The following is a 22,174-nucleotide window of genomic DNA, read 5'->3' on the forward strand; positions in this document are numbered from 1 at the left end:
GGTGTGGGGGGGGGGAATAGGAGCGCCCCACATAGCCACAGTCAAATTTTTGCCTTTGCGGAGGTGGGCGGGGGAAGGGAAAGGGCAAACAGGAGCCCCTGAGGTGTCTGACCCACCATTGCATCTTTTTCTCCTGAAGAGAGCACTTTTCTGTAAACGTTATACCCTGAAAGGGTTTGTATTAATTAAATACGGACTTACAATGTGGTCTCCCACAGTTGTACCATAAAACTGAGCTTTTAAGCTTTTTATACCCAAACCTGCCGTGCCCAGCGGAGAGATGGGACTCCATCCAGCTAGGGAATGGGAACCCCACCAAGGAGAAAGCAGTAGTGTGTAAAAGCTGGCCTCTTCTGTCTTTAGAAAGTCCCATTACACTACTCCAGCTCTGTGGGGGTGTTAGGCCCAGACCGATAGGAACAGATTCCCCAGGGGAGCACTTTATACCATGTTTATCTTCGTCTTTCTCCCCACTCTGCCCTCATCATAACTGTTTCTGAACAAGAGGGAAGTAGCCTGATTTATAAAGAAAGGATTTTGATTGCATGGCCCTGAAGGAAGGTGTCCACGCTTTGGCCATAGCAGGAGTGAGTAATCACTTTTCCTTCCCCTGAAAGTACTTGGGTGGAGCCTTCAGGGGCTGGGTTGGGTAAGAGTCCACTGTTCCCCAGGGGCTCCAGGACCACGTCCGCCTCACTCTCAGAACTGTCCTTTGCTCCATGTTGTCCTAACCCAACTGGTGCCCCTTTGATGATAAGCCTCACGTCTCCGGTGCTCTGCTGCACTGTTCTCGCCAAGGTCAGTCCCAAGTCAGCAGGCCCTTCCTCCACCCGCATTTCCCCTGTCTTCCCCGCGGCATCTGCCATCTTGAAACTGTTCCTTCTCGGTTTCCTCTGCGGGCTGTCCATTCCACGTCACTCCTTTCCACAGTTTCTTGCAATGGTACTTGTTCTTTCAGGCTTTTCCCCCTATGCTCCCCTACCCCCGGAAGGATAGACAACAGCTGTGAGGCATAGAGTCCTTCCAGGAGGAGGGTGCATGTGAGGGGAATAGACTTCTGTGGGAGGTGTCATCCCACTCTGACCTTTTCCCAGCACAGCCCTCACCTTCCTGCTGTTGACCTTTGTTCCCAGCCTCCTGCCCTCCTCACCTTCTCTCCCCATCTGCCCACCTCTGTGTCGTGCCCTCCGTGCTCACACTGCTGGGGTAGCATTCTAGTTTCCCTTTTCTCGTGTCTTCCCCTTCATCCTGTCCTCCTCACGATCGATAGTCCGTCCTTCCTTTATCCCGCCACCCATGCTTCCTTCCTCAAAAACCCCTCCAGTCTTAGCCCCAAACCTCGGTGGTAGGCACAGAAGTTTTTTTTAGCAGTTGAATCCCTTTCCCCAAATGACATCTTGCCCCAAATCCTAATAGAGAGCAAAACAATTGACTAAGCCTGGGTGGCTTAGTCAGTTGAGTGTCTGACTGTTGATTTCGGCTCAGGTCGTGATCTCATGGTTCGTGGGTTTGAGTCCCACCTCAGGCTCTCTGCACTGATGGTGCAGAGCCTGCTTGGGATTCTCTCTCCACCCCTCTCTCTGTCCCTCTCCCTTGCTCACGTTCTCACTCTCTGTCCCCTCCATCCCCTCAAAATAAATAAATAAACTTTAGAAGAAAGAAACAATTGAGCAGAACTGTCAAGGTGAGGACCCTTTTGTCCCTGTCCCCAACCACCCCACCCTGCCCCTGGGGTTCTTGGGAAGTCAGAAAGTTCCATGGAGGGGCGCCTGGGTGGCGCAGTCGGTTAAGCGTCCGACTTCAACCAGGTCACGATCTCACAGTCCGTGAGTTCGAGCCCCACGTCGGGCTCTGGGCTGATGGCTCAGAGCCTGGAGCCTGTTTCCGATTCTGTGTCTCCCTCTCTCTCTGCCCCTCGCCCGTTCATGCTCTGTCTCTCTCTGTCCCAAAAATAAATAAACGTTGAAAAAAAAAATTTAAAAAAAAAGAAAGTTCCATGGAACACGGTTGAACCTTTTTTTTTCTAGCTGGTAAAGCCTAGCCCATCTATGACTGTCTCTACAAAGGTGCGTCTGCTTCCCCTAGTCTGAACCGGAGCCTGACTCCTGAACCGCAGGAGCAGTTCCTGGCTGCCTGTGTGACTGTGCGGTAGGTGTGTCACAGATTTGCACGTCTCATTTCCACTGCTGGAGGGTCAGCTCCTGGCTGGCCCGACAGAGCGGCTCACCCACCCCCTGAGCCATCCCAGCAGTGTATTCTTTTTTTTTTTTTTATTTTTTATTTTTATTTATTTTTTTTTTCCAGCAGTGTATTCTGGCACAGCCATGGGGCAGTATATGCAGTATATGCGAGGTGCATGGAGGCCGTGGCATCCTCAGAATCCAAAAGCAGGTCTTGTTGGCGAACTGAAAACTTTTTCCACTTGTCAGGGTTGGCTCGGCCACCCAGTTTATACATGTGGAGCCTAGTGCTTTTGTGCCCCAAGTTTCTGCAGTGACTCTGCTTACATTCTTATCCCATTCACTGAAGAGCTCCTTACCCTGGACCCCACGTTCCTGTCATCTTTATTTCTACCATGTCTGGAAAGAGCAGGCTCCGCAGGTCTGGGAAGCTGAAAAGGTCCCAGTCAGCTGACCAGCCTCGTCCCCAGGCAGGAGCGCCTCACCTTGCTAATTAAGGATAAGGATGGGCGGAGGCATCTAAGAAAGTAGCAGCCCCGACTGAATTCCACCAAACCACAGTTTGGCCACCTAGTTCAGTCTGGTAAAGATCAGATAGATTTAAATTTGCTCCCCCCACCCCCTTGGTGAGGAGGTTGTGCTTTCGCAGGTGACAGGCTCAATAATATGGGCTCCCAGTGCTCCTGAGCCTTTGGACTCAACCCTAAAGGGGCAGCCATTGGGTCTTATACAAAAGTGATGTTAGCCTTCCTTAAGGACTTTATTTATTGGGATTCCCTCCAGGGGCCAGGGATAACGGCGGAGGGGCAATGACGGGTGGTGAAAGGGTCCATGTGATTGCTGGGTTTAATGTATCCCAGTTCCCACTGCTTCTCACAACTCTGCAGCTACTCCCTGGGTCGCCTCCCTAGATTAGAAGGCTCCCTGTTCCTGCCGCCAGAATGAGCAAATTAAAATGCAAATTGAATCATGTGAAAAAACTTTTTGCTCAAAACCCTCCCTCAGACTAAAAGCCAAGCCCTAGTGTGGCCCTCACGACCCGCGTTGCCCTGTGACTCAACTATGCCCCTTCCCCTCACTTCCCCCCACCCTGCTTTGCTCAGTGGTCACGTTCTCACTGAGAAGTCCACGCACATGGACAGCAGCTTACGTAAGATTTCCTCAGCACAGATGAGCAAATCCTAACCCTAAATTTGCTGACTGAAATGCTCTGTGGTCTTTAACTTCAGGTCATTGTGAAGTCAGTTGAGTGGGTCCTGCCAACATTTTCTTAACGTGAAATAGAATACAAAAAAATGTCAAAGTAAAGGAACAGATTGTTTTGCAAAACTTTTGTTTCAGGTGTGTGTGTGTGTGTGTGTGTGTGTGTGTGTGTGTGTCTACTAGCTCACAAAAAATGTGTTTCTTGCTGTGGGTCTCAGATCATAAAAGTTTGAGAATCATGGCCCTAGTTACTGTGTTTTTGAAAGGTGAGTTGATCAAGTTGAATACCCCAAATTCTCACAGGAAACTCTGACATTTCAGTCTGGCTTAAGAGCAGATAAGCACACTGACTTTCTGGGCTGAGCATTTGCTGTTCTTCAAGAAGTCCCAGCCAAAAGTTAAACTAAATGTTCTTTCTGAGTCTCCTCCACAGGCACCACTTTGCACTGTGCTGCCATCTAGTGTGGGCTCACAGCCCGGACTTGAGGATTCTAGCGACACTCAGCCCTACACTTAAAAGCCTGTCGTGTATTGCAGCTAGAATGATGCTTTCTCACACATGTACTTTGTTGGGGGGGGGGGCGGTGCGTGGGTTGGGGAAGGTCTTTAAAGATTCAGGCCAGCCACTCCTAAACATTGTTTGGTTGGGGCTAGGGGAAAAGAGTCCCAAACTCTCGAAAGATAAATTAAGGAGATTTTCTGCTTTGGTTCAGATTTGGGGTGTTCAGTTGTTTAGAGTCATCTGTACATTTGATGCTGGGAGTGATCTTTGGGTCTTCCCATGGGTAGGGGGACCAAGGACCTTCTGGGCCCCTTCTTGCCTTTTGAGAGAATATCTGTGCGACTACACCAACCCTGATTGACCAGATTCCATCTGGAGTAAGGAACCCCTGAAGTGGAGTTGTCTGAAATCAATATTCTTGGGTCATCTTTGGGATCACGTGGCCAGCTCATGCTCACCTCATCCGTTCTTAACTACGAGCTTGGAACCTTAATAAAGGCCTGATCTTTTTAAACCTTTTAAAAATTTTATTTAAATCCAAGTTAGTTAACATATAATGTAATAATGGTTTCAGGAGTAGAATTTAGTGACTCATCACTTACATATAACACTCAGTGCTCATCCCAACAAGTGACCTCCTTAATGTCCATCCCCCATTTAGCAACCCCCCCCACCTACCCTCCAGCGACTTGCCCTCAGTTTGTTCTCTGTATTTAAGAGTCTCTCATGGTTTGCCTCCCTCTCTGTTTTTATCTTATTTTTCCTCCCCTTCTCCTATGTTCACCTGTTTTGTTTCTTAAATTCTACATGAGTGAAATCATATTTGTCTTTCTCTGACTGACTTACTTTGCTTAGCATAATATATTCTAGTTCCATCCGTGTTGTTGCAAATGACAAGATTTCATTCTTTTTGATTACCAAGTAGTATTCCATTGTGTGTATATATATCGTATCTATCCATTCATCAATCCATGGACATTTGGGCTCTTTCCATAATTTGGCTATTGTTGATAGTGCTGCTGTAAACATTGGGGTGCACATGCCTCTTTGAACCAGCATTTTTGTATCCTTTGGATAAATACCTAGTAGTACAATTTCTGGGTCATAGGGTAGCTCTGTTTTTAATTAAAAAAAAAATTTTTTTTTAACATTTATTTATTATTGAGAGACAGAGAGAGATAGAGCATGAGTGGGGGTGGGGGGCAGAGAGAGAGGGAGACACAGAATCCGAAGCAGGCTCCAGGCTCTGAGCTGTCAGCACAGAGCCCTACGCGGGGCTCAAACTCACAAACCGTGAGATCATGTCCTGAGCTGAAGTCGGACACTTAACTGACGGAGCCACCCAGGCGCCCCTGTTTTTAATTTTTTGAGGAACCTCCATACCGTTCTCCAGAGTAGCTGTGCCAGTTTGCATTCCCACCAGCAGTGCAAAAGTGTTCCTCTTTCTCCATGTTCTCACCAACATCTGTTGTTTTCTGAGTTTTTAATTTTAAGGTTTGATTTTAATATTCATAAATGAAGGTGCAGAACATAAAAGTGGTGTTTTTCTTTGCTCTTTTAATTAAAAAGTAAAACAAAGTTGTTGTTGTAGTTTTTTAACATTTTTATATTTAGAGGATAAAGGCTTACTTTATTGTCATCCAGAATGGGGAATATTGAACCTGGAAATGCTTGGAAGTCTGGGAGGGAATGTGATTGCTGCCTTCAAATTACTGAAAAACTTGGCTTGGAAGGCTCAGACTCACCCTGTAGGACAGGAGGGCAGAGTTAGGACCCACGGGCAGGCGGAGGCAGATACCAGCCTGAGACAAGGAGAACTTCCCCACAGCTAAAGAGATTGAGTGGCGGAATAAGCCCACCTGCCAAGGTAGTAGGTTCTCTGTCACTTGAGAGGGTGCCAACAGAGGTGGTGACAGTTCATCTCGAACGTGATAGGCACTCATCTGGATGCTTGCAGCTATTAAAATGTATGAGTGGAGGTTCTGTTCTGGGAGGAGGGAAGAAGTGAGTAACAGTAAAAGAAGCTAAGTACTAAATATAAATATATATGTTATTTCTGAAGAAATTGCAATGGAAGAGAACAAGTGTCATTTTGTGGGGAACCTGCTATCAGTGTGTCATGATGGCATAAGGCATATTTATGTAGAATGTATATGCTCTGATAAGATGAATTAATATTTAACCTCTTGTTCTAACTAGGGTCATTGGTTTCCTGGAAGCTATCGTGTGCATAAAATTTGGACAAGATCTCTTCTCTAAGACCCAAATACTATATGTTGTGCTTTGGCTTCTTTGTGTGGTAAGTTTATTATTTTTTTAAAAAGATCACTTTTTTACCCGAAAGTGTTAGTGAAACTCCTCATGGTGTCTCTTTAAAAAAACCAACAACAACAGCAAAAATTCTTGTGCACCTAGTTTTTTTAGAAATTCATAGACCGGACCTTCTGCTTGTAATCACCCAAAATTGGCCACTAGTCTGAAGGTCAAGATTAAATACATGGGACCACCCAGCATCCAAAGCAGGTCACCTTGGTAAGTTCTGGTCAAATGCCCTCAGCAGGTACACCATACATGCATAAATTTCACTTGTGAGAATTCACCTACATGCAGGCCTCCATGAAGGAGCAAGGGTGTTACAGTGTTACATATTGCTGTACAAGTGTTTATGGACAAAATGATGGACTGTGGTTTATAGGTCTTGAGAGATGTTCTTGAAGGTAATCAGACCATGCAGTTTCTGCCCCACAGGCTGACTTAAGGGGCCAAACCCTATGAGCCGACCTTCCTGTCTGAAGGGAAGAGCCCTTGGGGGCCTCTAGCTCCACTGTCCTGGGACTTTTCCGTCATCTATCTTTCTTTCTTTCTTTCTTTCTTTCTTTCTTTCTTTCTTTCTTTCTTTCTTAAAAAAAATTTTTTTTTAACGTTTGTTTATTTTTGAGACAGAGAGAGACAGAGCATGAACGGGGGAAGGTCAGAGAGAGAGGGAGACACAGAATCTGAAACAGGCTCCAGGCTCTGAGCTGTCAACACAGAGCCCGACATGGGGCTCGAACTCATGGACTGCGATCATGACCTGAGCTGAAGTCAGACGCTTAACTGACTGAGCCACCCAGGAGCCCCATCTTTCTTTATTTTTTTCATGTCTATTTATTTTTTTTGAGAGAGAGAGAGAGAATGAGCAGGGGAGGGGCAGAGAGAGAGGGAGACAGAGAATCCCAATTAGGCTGTGCACCAATGTAGGGCTCAATCATGGCTCAGTTGGTTGGGCATCTGACTCGTGTTTTCGGCTCAGGTCATGATCTCGCGGTTCATGAGACAGAGCCCTGAGTCAGGCTCTGCACTGAGTGCAGAACCTGCTTGGGATTCTCTCTCTCTCTCTCTCTCTCTCTCAATCTCTCTCTCTCTCTCCCCCTTTCTCTCTCTAAAATAAATAATCTTAAAAAAAAATAAAATTAAGTAAGATCTTAACCTACCTTAAGCATTCTGTGTCTGCCCTTCTTAATTTTTTTTATTATTTTGGACAGAAGTCTTATGTTAAGCTTAAGATTCTTCACTTTTACTTGGTTGGTCCAGAAAATTAGTTTGGGTTTTCTTGGTAATCATAGAAAATTTAAAACATATGGGGAAGTAGAGTAGATGACCCCTCATGTACCCATCTATCTTCCAGTTTCTTTTTTTTTTTTTTTAATGTTTATTTATTATTGAGAGACAGAGCATGAGCAGGGGAGGGGCAGAGATAGGGGGAGAGACAGAATCCAAAGCAGGCTCCAGGCTCTGAGCTGTCAGCACAGAGCCCAACTTGGGGCTTGAACTCACAAACCGCGAGATCATGACCTGAGCCAAAGTCGGACACTAAACTGACTGAGCCACCCAGGCGCCCCTCCATCCTCCAGTTTCAACAATGCTCACCTCGTGCACAGTCTTGTTTCCTTGTATTCCCTACTCTCTATCCCCATGCTGAATTATTTTGGAACAGATCCACCTTTAATATTTCAGGATGTATCTCTAAAAGAAGGTAAGAATGCTTTCTTGTTTAATGCAACCACCATACCGTTATCACATCTGAAAAAGAATAATTTCATAATACTATTAAATATCTAATCAGTGTTCAGACTTTTAATATTTTTAAAAATTATATATTTTTTGAACAGTCTATTTGAATCAACATCCACTTGTTGCAATTGGTTGGCGTGCCCTTTAAGTCTCTTAATGTATAGTTTTCCCTCTGTCTCTGGCTCTCTCTCCTTCACGATTTATTTGTTGAAGGATCCAGCTCTTTGTCCCATAGATTTTCCCACAGTCTGGATTTTACTGCTTTTGTAGTGTACTGTAATTTAACAGATTTCTTTGTCCTTTGTATTTTCTGCAAATTAGTAGCTGAATCTAGAGGCTTAATCGGATTCAGGTCTACTTTTTTTTTTTGGCAAGACTTTGTGTTTTTAAGGTGTTTTTTATTGCCTTTCACGGCGTCTATTTTTAGGGTTACTTGTTAGAAATCCTAACTGCACCAGAGAACCTTGAGCCTGTTCTGTCCCATTTTGTCTTGAACAGCAAAAGGGAATAATGATTTCCTTTGTACCTACCGTCCAGAATTAACGTTCGAGTGGTTTTTTTCCAGCCCAGTGAAACTAGATGTAAGAATTGGTTAGGGGAGTGTGTTTACATGTGCCCGGAGATTTTAACTGTGTGCTCTCCCACTTTTCTCTGGCACGTGCACCTCAGGTGTATGAATAGTTCTGTGACCGAGTGTGGAGGGCAGGCAGAGGTGGGTGTGGCCCTCTCCTGGTGCCGGAGCCGTGGGGACCGCAGAGAGGCTGAGGCAGGTGGGACTCCTGGGACATGGGCAGCAGCTGTTCTCACAACGCCCGCATACAACCCCACCCTGGGGTGTCTGTGGCCAGAAGGGTCTTCTCAAGGCCATGTCCAAGAAGCCCTGTCTGGCCACCTGCCCTGCAGGGGCTCTTCTAGTCTCTCAGTTCTCGAGACTTTTCTCCATTTTACTTATTTGACACTCAGCATATGCTCCCTTATGTTGGTGACTTTTGGTTTGCCTTGGTGCCTGTGTAATTGTCCCTTCATTGAGGACACGAATCACTTCTTGTCTCCTTATTGGTCTCTCCTTCCCCTGGCATGGTCCCTGTAAGTCTGTCATTTGTTCACAGAACGTTTACTGAGTGTTCATCAAAACTGCACCCAATGCTGGTCCCACGAAGATAGATGATGGTCAAGATAAGATTTATTAATGGTCACTACATGCCAGGCTCTCTTCTAAGCAATTCTCATGAATTACGTGTTTGATTGTTGCTTTGAGGGGAGATACTTTATTAGCCCTCTTTTATAGATGAAATAAAGGCAAAGAGAGGTTCACTAACTGGCTTCAAGGTCACACAGGTAGTAGGTGGCAGAGCCAGGGCCTACATCCAGATGGTCTGACAAGAGAGTTTGTGTTCCCCCACCCACCCCCCTGCAAAAGGTGTCCCCTTCCAAGGCTGTCCAAGTCCAGACGGGAATTGTCCACGCAATCTCATCATGTTCATGTGTGATAACCATTGTGAAGGGTGTGAACGTAGTGCTAAACGGGCACTAGAGAGCACCAGACGAGCCGGGGAGCTGCTGAGGGCTCCCTGGATGTAACATGTGAGCATGATTTTGAAGGGTTGCCACGGATGCTCTCCCAGCTGAAAACCTTACAGGCTGCTTCCTCTCCTCTGTCACTCTTGAAATCAGCAGGTCGCCAGGTTCTGTCCATCCCAACCAGCTATGTAGCCCATCTCCGTCCCCTCCTCTCCATTCCCACTGTCTGGACATACGTGTTCCTCCCCATTCTGCTCTTCAGACCCACTCTCTACGCTGCTGCCAGGCTGTCTTCTAGAACTCATATCTGAATCTCTTTCCCTGCTCAGAACCATTCCCTGCCGTCGGGGGTGTAGAGGAGTCAATAATACAACACTTTTCAGTTCAGAATAGTTAAAAGACAGGGTGAAAGAAGGATGTAGAGATCAGAATAGCATCTTTATCACTGACGATACACATTTTTCAATCTCAGCTTTAGATGCATGGCAACAAGGGGTTTGTGAACAGTGAATCCTCGAATGAGACACTCTCCCACCCCAGGAAGCAGGCCTCACTGTGTTGTGTAAGTGGCCTTGCACCCAAGGAAGACAGGAAATGTCCAGCTTCCTTATCTCAGATTGACCAGTTGGTTAAGAGAGAACTCGTTCTCCCTGGGGTGGAAAGGAGCAGGGGTATTATACCAGCAAAACTCTGTCTGTGTAGAAAGAAACATCAAGAAGGAAGAAGGATCCCTACCACACATCCTGCCAGCTGAAATATGTTGCTTGTGTGTTTAGGACGGTCATTATCTGGAGCATTCATCATACCCGCCCTCTTGTACTTTCTTCTTGGGCCACCCCAAACTGGATGTAGCCACCTCAACAAATCATCCTTCCAGACTTCTCTTGTCCTCATCCAGGGCATCTTCTTTGCCTGGGCTAAGTGCTTTTCCCTTCTTTTTCTACCTAGTGACTCTTATGCCAAGATCAAACTAAATTCACACCCTCCATGAAGTGCACCCTGATCTGCCAGGTGGCCTGGATAACTCCCCTTGGGGGACCAGTCACACTTGGTACATATTTCATTGAGTTCTAACCTCAGTGTAATGTAACTTGCAGTGTTTACATCTGTCTCCCCAGCATTGTACTTCTTGCTCACGAAGACTAAGTTTTTGTTGTCTTTTTGTCCCCACTGATTCTAGTGCGGTCCCTGATGCATAGGACTCACTCGGCAAATGCATGGAGAATAAAGGAATGAGTTCAAGAGGCAGAGACCAGGAGACAGACGTACAGGCAGGCTGAGAGACAGGCATGTATGAAAACATGCAGCTGTGCCCATGCCCAGCTTCTCAGGAAGACGGCAAGCTGTTTGGGGAACGAGAGTGAGGAGAGTGAGGGGGGGAGGGGACGTGGGACATCTGCTCAGGAAAGACCCTATGTGTCTGTAGTTGGAGATCCAGAGGCAATAATTCAGTGGGAAGACACCTGTTCGCAGAGAAAGGCTGCATGGGTGGGAGAGTCCCGAGGGAGGAGAGGTGCTGTCTGAGGGGGTTGAGGATCCCAGAAAGAAATAACTGAGGCTTACCCAAGGGTGGTGGCGTGGAAGATGCAGAGAGAGGGCTGGATTTGAGAGCTGTTCAAGAGGGTCAGCTCAACAGGACGCCAACCCCTTGTGAGAGTGTGAGTGACTCCACGGTTTCTAGTTTGTGCCACTGGGTGGCAGTGTTGGTGGTAGTAACAGATTGGGGGATATCACAGAAGCCGGTTGAGTGAAAGGAGATGAATTGGGTTAGAGTGCTGGGATTTGAGGGACCCTTAGAACTAATAGCTGAAGGTGTCCCGTATTGTGGGAAATGCCAGTCTGTCCAGTAACACTGGAAAGACTTGGTCAGCAATAGAGGTGAAATAGTTGAGGGCCACTGGTGCACAGGGCATGGTGGGAGCCGCTGGATTCGGGTAGGGGAACACCGCGTAGGCAGGAGAAGCTGGCCGAGGATGGTCTGTGGAGCAGCCACATTTAAGAGGCCAGGCCTGAGAAACAGACTCAGGAGAGCAGGCCTTTGAAGAAGCAGAATCCCCTAATGAGCATTATCGGTGCCATGGAGGGGGACCTGGCCCAAAAAGAGACCATTGGCCGGGATAATTAGATGTCTCCACTGCCCATATTCATGGCCTTTACTAAACATCAAGATTGGAGTGAGGTGAACATTATTCAGTAGGAGAGTTAGGTTTGACCATGCCTCCCTTACTCCTCAGAGAAACAAAGCCCCTAATTATTTCCCTTGCTTGGTAAGAGAATATCTCCAGACCTCGAGATTAATGCAGAAGCAGAGATTCCCGCATGCCGGTTAGTTGAGTTTCTCCTCAGCGGTTGTGTGATCAGTCATCGGCAATTTGCATGCTCATTACCCTGACTGGAAGCCAGGGGAGATCTTCCACCCTCATTGCCACCACACATGATGCTGTCGTGTGCTGCCTTGGCTCTCATCCCACATAGTTTTCTTCTTTCTCTTTTTTTTTTTCCTTCTCTTTCTTTAAACAAAATCTGTACAATTGCTATTTTAAATCCAGGCCCTGACATTTTAAGTGGATGCGTGCCTAGGTTTTCACAGGTGTGCTTGCGAACCCATAAATTACAAGCTTTTGTCTCCTGGGACAAGTGTGACTTGGGCCTCTAAGTACCCAGGTGAAGTGGTAAATTTGGCAACCACAGCGGCCCCTTTGTGTGGCGATTGTGATGATAAGCACCTGTCGCTCCTGACCTGCCAGTGTTTGCCTGCCTGCAAGCTGCAAAGCCCATTCTGTCCTCGCAGGGACAGGGCTGGAGAAGGCAGAGCACCGCACTCCTGCCCTCCAGTGGGCAGAATCCGCAATGACGGGCAGCCCTGCGCTCACCGCCCCTTCGTCCTGTGGAGTAGCAGCTGCCTGCCAGCCTCCCCACCTCCATCACACCGCGATGACTGGTCTCCATGACTGGTCTGGGGACGTGGGACTCCCACGCTCCACTCCCTCAAACCTAGGACAGTCTGTTTTGCCCTTCGTAAAGGAGCAAACACGTACATAAGCTTACACACTGAAAATGCTCTAGTCTTCCCCACTCTTTCCATGCCGTGAAGATGGTACATTTAATGGTGGTGTATATTAGAAATCTGAGCAAGTACTACAATATGTTAAAGGGTAGAAGTTACTTTCACTTTATAATCTTAATGTATTCATTCATTGCCTAATTCAAAAAAAATTTTTTTTAAGTGTTTATTTCCTTTTAGGAGAGAGAGAGAGCACAAGCAGGGGAGGGGCAGAGAGAGAGGGAGGCACAGAATCCGAAGCAGGCTCCAGGCTCTGAGCTGTCGGCACAGAGGTCGATGTGGGGCTCGAACCCATGAACTGTGAGATCATGACCTGAGACAAAGTCAGACACTCAACCGACTGAGCCACCCAGGTGCCCCCGCTGCCTAATTTTTTTTTTTCAATATATGAAATCTATTGTCAAATTGGTTTCCATACAACACCCAGTGCTCACCCCAAAAGGTGCCCTCCTCAATACCCATCACCCACCCTCCCCTCCCTCCCATCCCCCATCAACCCTCAGTTTGGTCTCAGTTTTTAAGAGTCTCTTATGCTTTACCACTGCCTAATTTTTTGATGGGGGAGGATATGAGCTTCCTTTTCTTTAAATCCCTCATCTGCATATGTATGTCCACTTGCATATGGATTTAAAATAAAATGAAGCAGTGGGCCTTATATTTCATGTTCTGTCTCCACCATGCCGGCATTCCCACTTCACTGACCTAGAAGGAGAAGGCCCGCCAGAGCACTCATAGTCCTGTCTTTCTGCACTTAAGATGATACTGCACACCCAACAGACGCTTAACAAATGTTGACTGACAGGAACGGGGCCAGAGCTAGACTGCACACTGCAGTGATGAGAGTTCACAGCCCTGCCTTGCCTGCAGTCTCGGCTCCACCCTTGCATCTGGGGGCTGTGCACAGGGATGCTGCTGGTCCTGGCTATTCCCGGCATGCTTTTCTTTCTCCGGAGGTGGGTGAGTGGATGGATGGATGGATGGAAAGAGATATAAAGATGTGTAGACATAAAACCAGTATTTGTTTATCTCTACAGCCATCCCTAAACCTTGGATCCAGGAAAATCAAGAGACCTGTGTTCAGGCTCCAGTTCTGCCACATACTAAATGTGTGCCTTTGAATAGACACCTCTCCAAACATTCATTCCCCTTCTGTGAAATGAGAGGAGTTGAAATGAATGATATCTTTTGGATCTGGAATTAGTTTTGGGGTGCCTGAGTGGCTCAGTCAGTTAAGTATCTGACTCTTGATTTTGGCTCAGGTCATGATCTCATGGTTGTGGATTGAGCCCCACAATTGTGGATTGAGCTCAGCATAGAACCTGCTTGGGGTATTCTGTCTCTCTCTCTCTCTCTCTCTCTCTCTCTCTCTCTCAAAATTAATACAAACTTTTAAAAATTAAAAAGTTACGATTCTTGGAGAGAATTAAAATTATTCCAGAAGAGAAGGTTCTACCATGATTTCACGACTGTTCACATAGTTGGTTCAAGGTGACAGCCTTAACAGGAAATGCAGGAGAAGAACCAGAGACCAGATAGGGAGAGTGCTTTGGTGTCAGTGAGTTCCTAAGGCAAGGAATTCTAAAGACAGGAGGGACAGTCATTTTGTTTTGTTTTGGTGATTCATTTACGGTTGGGAAAGTCAGGCCTGGCCGGAGGGCCTGGCGGAGGTTCATCTGTCCTTAACAATGCTGAGGCACACCCTCCCTCTCTCCTTTAGTGCTCTGGCAAGGCACCCAGAAACTTCTCCCGGATTTTCAGTGTTTTGGCACATGTTAAAACTTTGGACTCTTGTAGATGCTATTCTTTGCTTAAATTGGAGTATAATTTAGGGTGTGGTGCAAGGTGGGTGGGGAGTCTCGGGGAAGTAGAGGTTATCCCTGCCTCTGGGTACCCACAGGCCATGCCCCTCTCATTTCACTCAGGGGTTTACAGAGCGGTTTTGTTTTCTCTGACTTCCTATGTACTTACAGAAGAAAAACAAAAGCAACCAGAACTGGGGTTGGGGTGGGGCCACAGAGACAAAACAGCAGTGAGAGAGCAGTGCAGAGCCACCCACTCAGACACAGTGGGCCTCGGTCCTAAATGCCCTCCAGCGCCACTGTGCTCCCAGACTGAATGAAGCTCCTTTTTCATTCAGAACTCGTCTTCCCCACGGAAGCTCACAAACTGAGAGTCCTTGTAACTTTCCAGTGATGGGGGCAGAGGATGGGCCGTGAGAACCAGAAATAAAGCATATACAATCCTATGTATCCTCTGTAGGAAGACCTGCAAAACTGTGCAGAAAATACATCCCACCTTATCCTACATCTAAAAATGATCTTGCATTCTGATTATTAGCGTCGTGAGTAGTAACTACGGTCTGGTCATAACTCTTGTCAAAAGCTGTGGGGGGAACGCTCTCCCCAACCCTACTAGCTCTGCCATTTTGTAACCAGTGTCCTCAGAGAGACAGTAGCACCACATCAAGCCGTCCTCTGTACATTACTGTTGAGACCCTGAAAGTCTGGGAAATGGGATTTCTTTTTTTTTTTTTTTTTTTTTTTTTTGGTGCAACATTGTTTTATGAAATATGCTTGGTTTTCTCTGCCAGGCCTTCACCACCTTCCTGTGTCTGTACGGCATGGTTTGGTACGCAGAGCACTATGGTCACCGAGAAAAGGTATGGAAGGAAGGGCAGAGATGGTCTCTGTAAAATAATCACATCCTGCTTGGAGCTTTAGCAGGGAAGCACATTCCTGTGAGAATGTGGTGTAGCCAACTGTGTGAGCACGCAGGTTCAGTCCTGCCGCTGTAGAAACGTAACCGGTTCAGGACCCGTTCCCTATCGGTTGCCGTCCTTGCTTGTGAGCGCCCTGTTCAGTAGGTCAGTGTTTTTATCCTCCCTTTTATAAAGGGGCTTAAAACCTAATTATGTGTCTGCTTAAAAATAAAATTGTGGGGGGAGCCCCGGACTGGGTTTTGAAAGGCTGGATTTTATTCCCGGCTCTTGTACTTTGCGCAGGCCTCTTTGTGACCCAGCCTGGGGCTCTCCCCCAATGTAAATGGCCCGCCCTGCCCACCGTGTAGTGGACACAAGGATTAAAGCAGAAAATGGATGTGAGTGAGCTTAAAATGCTACAGCAGTCTTGCAAAGTATAATATCTTTTTAAGTAAAATAATAGCTTTCATACTCGATTCATACTTAATTCATATTAAGTCTGAGGAACTAAAGGTTCTTTCTAGACAATTGATTCTGTGTCACCTGGAAGACAGTCCTGGCTTTATAGCCAAGGAACCTACGAATGGGGAGGTTCTGTCACTTGCTGGTGGTATAGGGGCAGAGTGACCTCCCTTGCTTGTCCTGCAGCCCCAGGGAGTCCTTGAAACTCCATCACTAAGTCTGCTTCTCTCTCTAGACGTACTCCGAGTGTGAAGATGGCACCTACAGTCCAGATATCTCCTGGTCTCATGGGAAAGGTACAAAAGGTATTTCTTCCTCACTGCTTAAAACTTGACTGGGTTCCTGGGCGCCTGGGTGGCTCAGTCAGTTGAGTGTCTGACTTCGGCTCAGGTCATATACTTGCGGTTCATGGATTCGAGCCCCACATCAGGCTCTGTGCTGACAGCTCAGAGCCTGGAGCCTGCTTCAGTCTCTCTGCCCCTCCCCCACTCTCTCTTTTCTCTCTCTCTCTCTCTCTCTCTCTCTCTCTCACTCAAAAACAAACAAACACTAAACAAACAACTTTCCTGGGTTTTCTTCCTCCCAAGGCCCAGTGAGCAGATTTGGAATCAAGATTTATCCTCAGAATGGTGATAAGTGTATGTATGCCCTGAAGGGTCTCATGTCTACTTATCCCATGTCGTCTGTTACTTATTAGTGAAAACTGCAAAGTGCTGTCAGGATCTGCCCAAGAAACTTGCTTCTAAAGAAGAGGCACCATGTGGTTCTGCCTCTTCTGACACAGGAAAACATAACGAGGCAAGGCCCGTACTGTCCCAAGCACCCTATTGGGAATGTTCTTCCTCTTGGCTTTCATCCTGAGTGAAAAGGGTTAGGAAGAATTGTGCACTGGGAGGAGGAGCTTTCAGAAGAGGTGGGTTGATTTCATCGTATTTATTCAGGAGGCAGGCCAGAATAAAATTCTGGTAGTATAGCCGGGGATCTCCCGTTGGCCTCTCCAAGGAGCCTTTTGGAAAGATTTGGGGCTACCTGGGTATTTTAAAGAATTAAGGCTTGTGGAATGATACCAAGGAGGCTCCACTGGCCAGTAATCTCTGGGCAATGCTCGTGAGCCCATTGGAAGGCTGCCTGAGGGGAGAGAGTTATGAACACTGGAGATGGTGAAATTTAGCTCACAGAATTGCCCAGAGAAACCGTGGGCCCAGGGAGAGGAAAGCACTACTGTTGCGGTTGCTTTCCTGAGTTCTTTTGGCGTCGAGCTTTTTAAAGCTCTTTCTGGGGAAAATGCTAGCATGTTCTCTGCTGAGTTGCCAGTCACCCTTTTTGAGACTCTTGAATCAAGGAGTCGATAGGCGCCCTATGTTGGAACGCTGATAGAAGTGGACGGAGGGGTTCCCTGGGGTTCCGCCCTTCAGAACCATCCCCTCACAGATCCGTTCTTGGTACTTGCAGGCCCTTCTCCATTGAAAAGACTACACGAGGCAAGCAGTGGTAGAGATATAAATGAAAGGTAGACAAAGAGTAAACTAAAAAAGAGAATCTTCAGAGCAGTAAAAGAATCTCTTGGACAAAGCCAAATGGCCTTTGCAATGAAGACCAAATTCTGAGAAGTTTTTTCTTTGTCTTGTTTGTTTGTTTGTTTGAATGGCCGTCTTGGGTGGAGATTTCCTCTGGGGCTGGATCTGAGCCCTGAAGCAGAGAACTCTCTGGCTTGACTGCTGGGCCAGAGGTTGGCCACACGCTCAGTCTTTAGGCACAGCCAGTCCAATGCCAGGAAGTTTTGCTCACCTTCCAGGCCTTCCTTACACACGGTTACCCGGAAGGCCCACCCTCTCCCTGCTCCCCCACTTCTACCCTCCACCTTGCCTGATGCCTGCTGGTGGCTCAGCGTCCGGTTGACACGGAAGTTTTTCTCTGAGGTCGCAAACAAATAATGGTGTGACAAATACTGCCAACTGTGAGAGTCTTGAGGGTGTGTGCCATCTTCTGTGGGAGGCTCCAGAGCCGTCATGAGCAGAAGCGACCTAGGTTTTAAAGGTGTCCTCTGGATCAAATGAGAGAGGTCGTAATGTCTTTCCTTTCATAAAGTCAGGAATTCTTTCTCATTTAGGGATGTAGAAACTCCGGTGTATAACAGGTCAAGGTGTGGAAACCTAGGGGATGCATCCTTTGGTTGTGAGGGTAGACCCAACACCCATGTGGTTTAATTGTTCCTCCTTGTTCTTTGGTTTCATTTTTACGGTCACTTCTTGACCCCATTGCCATGAACACAATCCGCCTTACACAGTGAGAGTGTAAACACTTTTCGGGATGCCCTTGCTCCCCACGCCCCCAGCTCTGTGGCGCCATCCCCTTGCATACACAGGCTTGGCTGCTGCACTAGCTCCGGGCTGGGGTTTCAGGGCCTTGCCTTCATGGATCCATGAGGCCACTAGGTGGAGCACATGTATCAGAAGAGGGCGGCCTGAGTGGGACGAGCTGCCCATCTGAGGAGCGAGCCCGCAAACCCCACGCTCAGGGTGACAGCGTGTTCTCATTCCTTTGGCCAGGTTCTGAAGACAGCCCACCCAAGCATCCGGGCAACAACGAAAGCCACTCTTCCAGAAGAAGGAATCGACATTCCAAGTCAAAAGTCACCAACGGAGTTGGAAAGAAATGAAGGAGCCCGGTTAATCGCAGACGTCCCAGAGAGTGCCTAGAACCGAGAGGGAGACAGAAAGGCTTGGACCTCCCTGTCGGGAGGGCAAACATGCGGTGCCATTGGGACGAGGAGAGGGGACTTGGGGGTCATTATTTGAGAGCGCGTGAGTCTTGTTTCCCACAGACCCAGCCACGTGAGGCAGGTCAGTGCTTGGGATCCTTCGCCAGCTCGGGGTCTCCTCCAACTTCAGCACTTGGCGTGCGGTCACTGGTAGCCGTACGGAGCATCTGCAGGAAGGGCGGCCTCTCACTCACAGCTGCCCGGAGCAGCACCGCTTGCGTGTATTGTGGTTGCAGTTAGTTGAAACACCTTCATTCAGACAGGGCATTAACGGTACGTTAACACTGGTGACCAGTTTTTATTTTTATAAATCTGCCTTTCCCATTTGACTGATTGGTTTAAGTTCAGGCCACTCTTCTGTCTTGTATTGTTGGTATCTTATTTGTTGTTAAGTTAGGATGCTTAAAAGCCTTCAGAAGCCACTGCTGAAATTGAGTTGGGGGAAAGCTCTTCTCTCTCCTAAAGAAGAAAATGGGGAGAGCATTTGTGTTACTGTCTGGCAAACTCATCCCCCTTTTAGGACCTGAAACCACACAGTGGTGTAAACCAGTCTGAGGAAAGACTGGCTACCTACGTAGGATCCTGGGCTTCAGATCAGAACCTTTTTTGTTTGTTCTGAATGTCATTTGTCCAGAGTTATCCACAGTGCACAGAAGTGAGCCTGCTTGAGAGGCGATGCACATCGCAGCTTCTCTCCCAGCCAGGTGCCTTTTACATTTTACTTGTTTTCCTTCCATGGTGTGTTGCTGACCTTGTCTTTTAGTCCCATGTGAGGTGCTGGTGAGTATTACCTTTCATCTGTGTGCCATGCTCTAGAACATTTACCCTGGTAGTTCACCACCTCTGATGGATCCCTGTTTTAAATAAAATAATACACGTTAAAGCCCATCAAAGATTAGTCTCTAAAAAATTCTCATTTCTTTGCATCGTATTGGTATTTTTCACCACTTGTAAGCAATTGCTGTGTTTTTCAAGTGACTTTAAGGATAATATGAATGTGTATGTGTGTTTATATAGTGAAAAGAGAAAAGAAGAAAAATATGTATTGTAGAGGACTTACAGATACATGTTACATTTCCTGAGCTACCAAAGTAATCAATGGGAAATGAACAAGATAGTCATTGTGTTTTCACATGGTAATGGTTACATCAACCAAGTTGGAGTTTTCTCCCTACCAAGTGATCGGCGCTCAGCCGATTGGCTTATAGATCTAAACTTGCCCAAGGAAATCCTTCTGTTCCTCATTTACAGAGCAGAGTTTTTCATGTCTTCTCCCCCTTTAAGGAAATCTTTCACCACAGAAGTGTCATGTTTTTCTTTTTCTGCAAAGGAATTCTGGGGTGAAGGGGTTAAATGAATCATGCAGAGCCGGGGTCACATCCTGTGCTCTGAGCCTCTGGTGATCACTTGGTCGAGAGCCTCACACAGACTTGCCGTGGCAGCCAGGCGTCTTGCCAGTGGAGGAGTGCCTGTATCCGTTCAGCTGGCACGGTGGCCGGGGTGGGGGGCTGGCCGTGAGGGGCCGCGGCTGTGCGCCTTCACGTGCGGTCCAAACTGCAGCCCCGTCCTTCCCAGCAAGGACCGAGAGAGCCGAGGTCCCCTTTCATAAACCCACTCTCGCTTCCGTAGCCCATCTAAGGGCCTTTTTAAAACATCGGTACACCATAAACTCTCTTTGCAAGTAGGCGGGTTCATCTTGTTTCCTCATGCATTCTGCTTTCCTGAGCACTGAGCTCCTGAGTACACCATAATATCATATACATGGTCCGCCTCAACTCTCCTTCCTGTACCTGGCCCACGTCACTGAGCGTTTCCAAGTTTGTTATCTGGGAGAGCCTGGTCTGGCACTTGAACGCTCCTCTAACTCCTCGTCGGGTCAGACTGATGCAACGTGTTTCCTTTCTCTGAGGCCGGCACAGAGGGAGGTACCTGTTTAGCACCCGGGGGCTGACTTTCCTGTGGGATATTTGAAAAGCAAAGTGCACACGAGACCATTTTTCCTCCACGGCTTTGTGTGAAATCCCAACAAAGCCCTCCGATGCTGTCTGTGCCTGTTCTTTGAGTTTACACTTTCTCTTTTCCCTTTCAGTAAAAGTTCTGGGCACAGTAGGTACAAAACCAATGCTTTCTGTGACCGGCCAGAACCTCAGCTGCCATTCCTCCTGGACACCATACTGCTGGGTTTGGCCTACTTTTTCACTCGTGTCTATGGAAATGAACCTCACGTTGATGGAAATAGATCAGAGGCATCATTTAATATCAGAAATGATTCTCTTGCAAATCATCTCACGTTGGCGATTTGCAAACTGCCCTCTTAAAAGCCACCATTGTTTTTGGACATAATGCTCAAAGAATGTCTTATGTGTTTTTCTCCATAAGTAGCATTGTACTGAGTATTAGCTACTTTTCCCTTTTTGTCATTCTTGGGCTTTCCATGTCCCTTCCCCACTTTTCTTGTGTCTGTTTTAACCATTTGTAAAAGACTTGGCCAAACTGCTCCCACAGCAATGCTAGGACATTTCATTGACCCGTTAAACATTTTGATGATAAAAGACATCCCATAAATGCCAGCCTTATTTTCACTAGAACTTCTATAGTGAACTTGTGTATAAAGTACTCACCCAGGAGAAATAAAATAAAATTCTTTACCAGACACATCAGGTTCAGCCCTGTTGGTCTTCCCCATGAAGCTGCATCTCTAAGTGACATCTCTTTTTGTCAGAGCTCTCCCTTTGGATACTGGATTGTTTCATTCGTCTATAAGCATGCACTTGGTCAGGCCCTTACAGGGGGGGAGGCTAAATGCAGGGTGGAATAGAACTACCTGTTACCCACTGAAAACCAGACTGAAGTGAGCACTTTAAACACAGGGGATTTGACTTACATGCTCTTTGAATTATGCTCAGCGACTCCTACAGAATTCCTGGGCCCGCCACAGTGTTCACCAGGTTTCTTGTTGTTAGAGAAACTAGAAATCCCACAGGCAAGCTATTGTGATCCTCAATATATTCCCACTTACAGGATTGAAATCAAGATGTAAGGAGAGCCAAGACTTCTGTCCATCAGTGTTTCATCATAGAGGCATCTCTCCTTCATACATGTGTGTGCTTTTGCAAGGGTTATATTTTGAGATTTGGTTCTTTGCAAGGGTCAGCGTTAGTACCGGCTAAGACCGATGGGCTGTAGAGTCTCACTGCTAGCCCATAATTCGATTTTTACATTTCCCTTGATCACATTTTATTCTAAACCTGATGCATGGACTATCATAAGCGAAAGTCACAAAGATTTTTAATTGGAACTTTTTTTTATCTTTGATGCAATAAATACTTAACAGCTTTTTTTTTTTAACTTTTGCTATCTTCTGTGAATTTAGAGGAATTATTTTATTAATGTCTACCAAAGAACGGGAAAAATAGTTGCACGTTGATTTTTTTGTTTTTTAGTTTGTTGGGATGCCGAATTGTAAAAATCTTCCTTGTCTCCTATGTTTACTAAAGAGTACCTTTAATCCATTTCAGAAATTCATCTGTGACTTTGTCTATCTTGACATTCCCTTTCTTGCAGCTTTTTTGGGTAGATTTTGAAGCTGCCTGCCCTATAAGAAAATATTTGTTGTTATAGTCTCACACTGGTAAGGATTTGTAACAGGTCCAAGTAGCTCCAAGGCCTCCCATGGCGAAGCTCGGTTTTTATTATACATCATGATACTCTGACTGAAGACAGCACACAT

The 22,174-nt window shown here is 46.7% G+C and overlaps 1 protein-coding gene across 1 annotated transcript in view; it reads left to right on the forward strand.

Annotated features, from left to right (window-relative positions):
* Positions 1 to 21,956, forward strand: part of PTDSS1 (phosphatidylserine synthase 1) — a 65,837-nt gene extending 43,881 nt beyond the window's left edge. The window contains exons 10-13 of the mRNA XM_040494868.1: positions 6,085 to 6,184; positions 15,114 to 15,182; positions 15,919 to 15,988; positions 18,233 to 21,956. Of these exons, the coding sequence (XP_040350802.1) occupies positions 6,085 to 6,184; positions 15,114 to 15,182; positions 15,919 to 15,988; positions 18,233 to 18,342 (349 nt within the window). The 3' untranslated portion in view covers positions 18,343 to 21,956. The remainder of the gene's footprint in view (positions 1 to 6,084; positions 6,185 to 15,113; positions 15,183 to 15,918; positions 15,989 to 18,232) is intronic.
* Positions 21,957 to 22,174: the final 218 nt, after the last annotated feature.

The sequence above is a fragment of the Herpailurus yagouaroundi genome, unplaced genomic scaffold (assembly GCF_014898765.1).
Source record: "Herpailurus yagouaroundi ecotype Mexico unplaced genomic scaffold, PumYag 186, whole genome shotgun sequence".
NCBI classification, from domain to species: domain Eukaryota; kingdom Metazoa; phylum Chordata; class Mammalia; order Carnivora; family Felidae; genus Herpailurus; species Herpailurus yagouaroundi.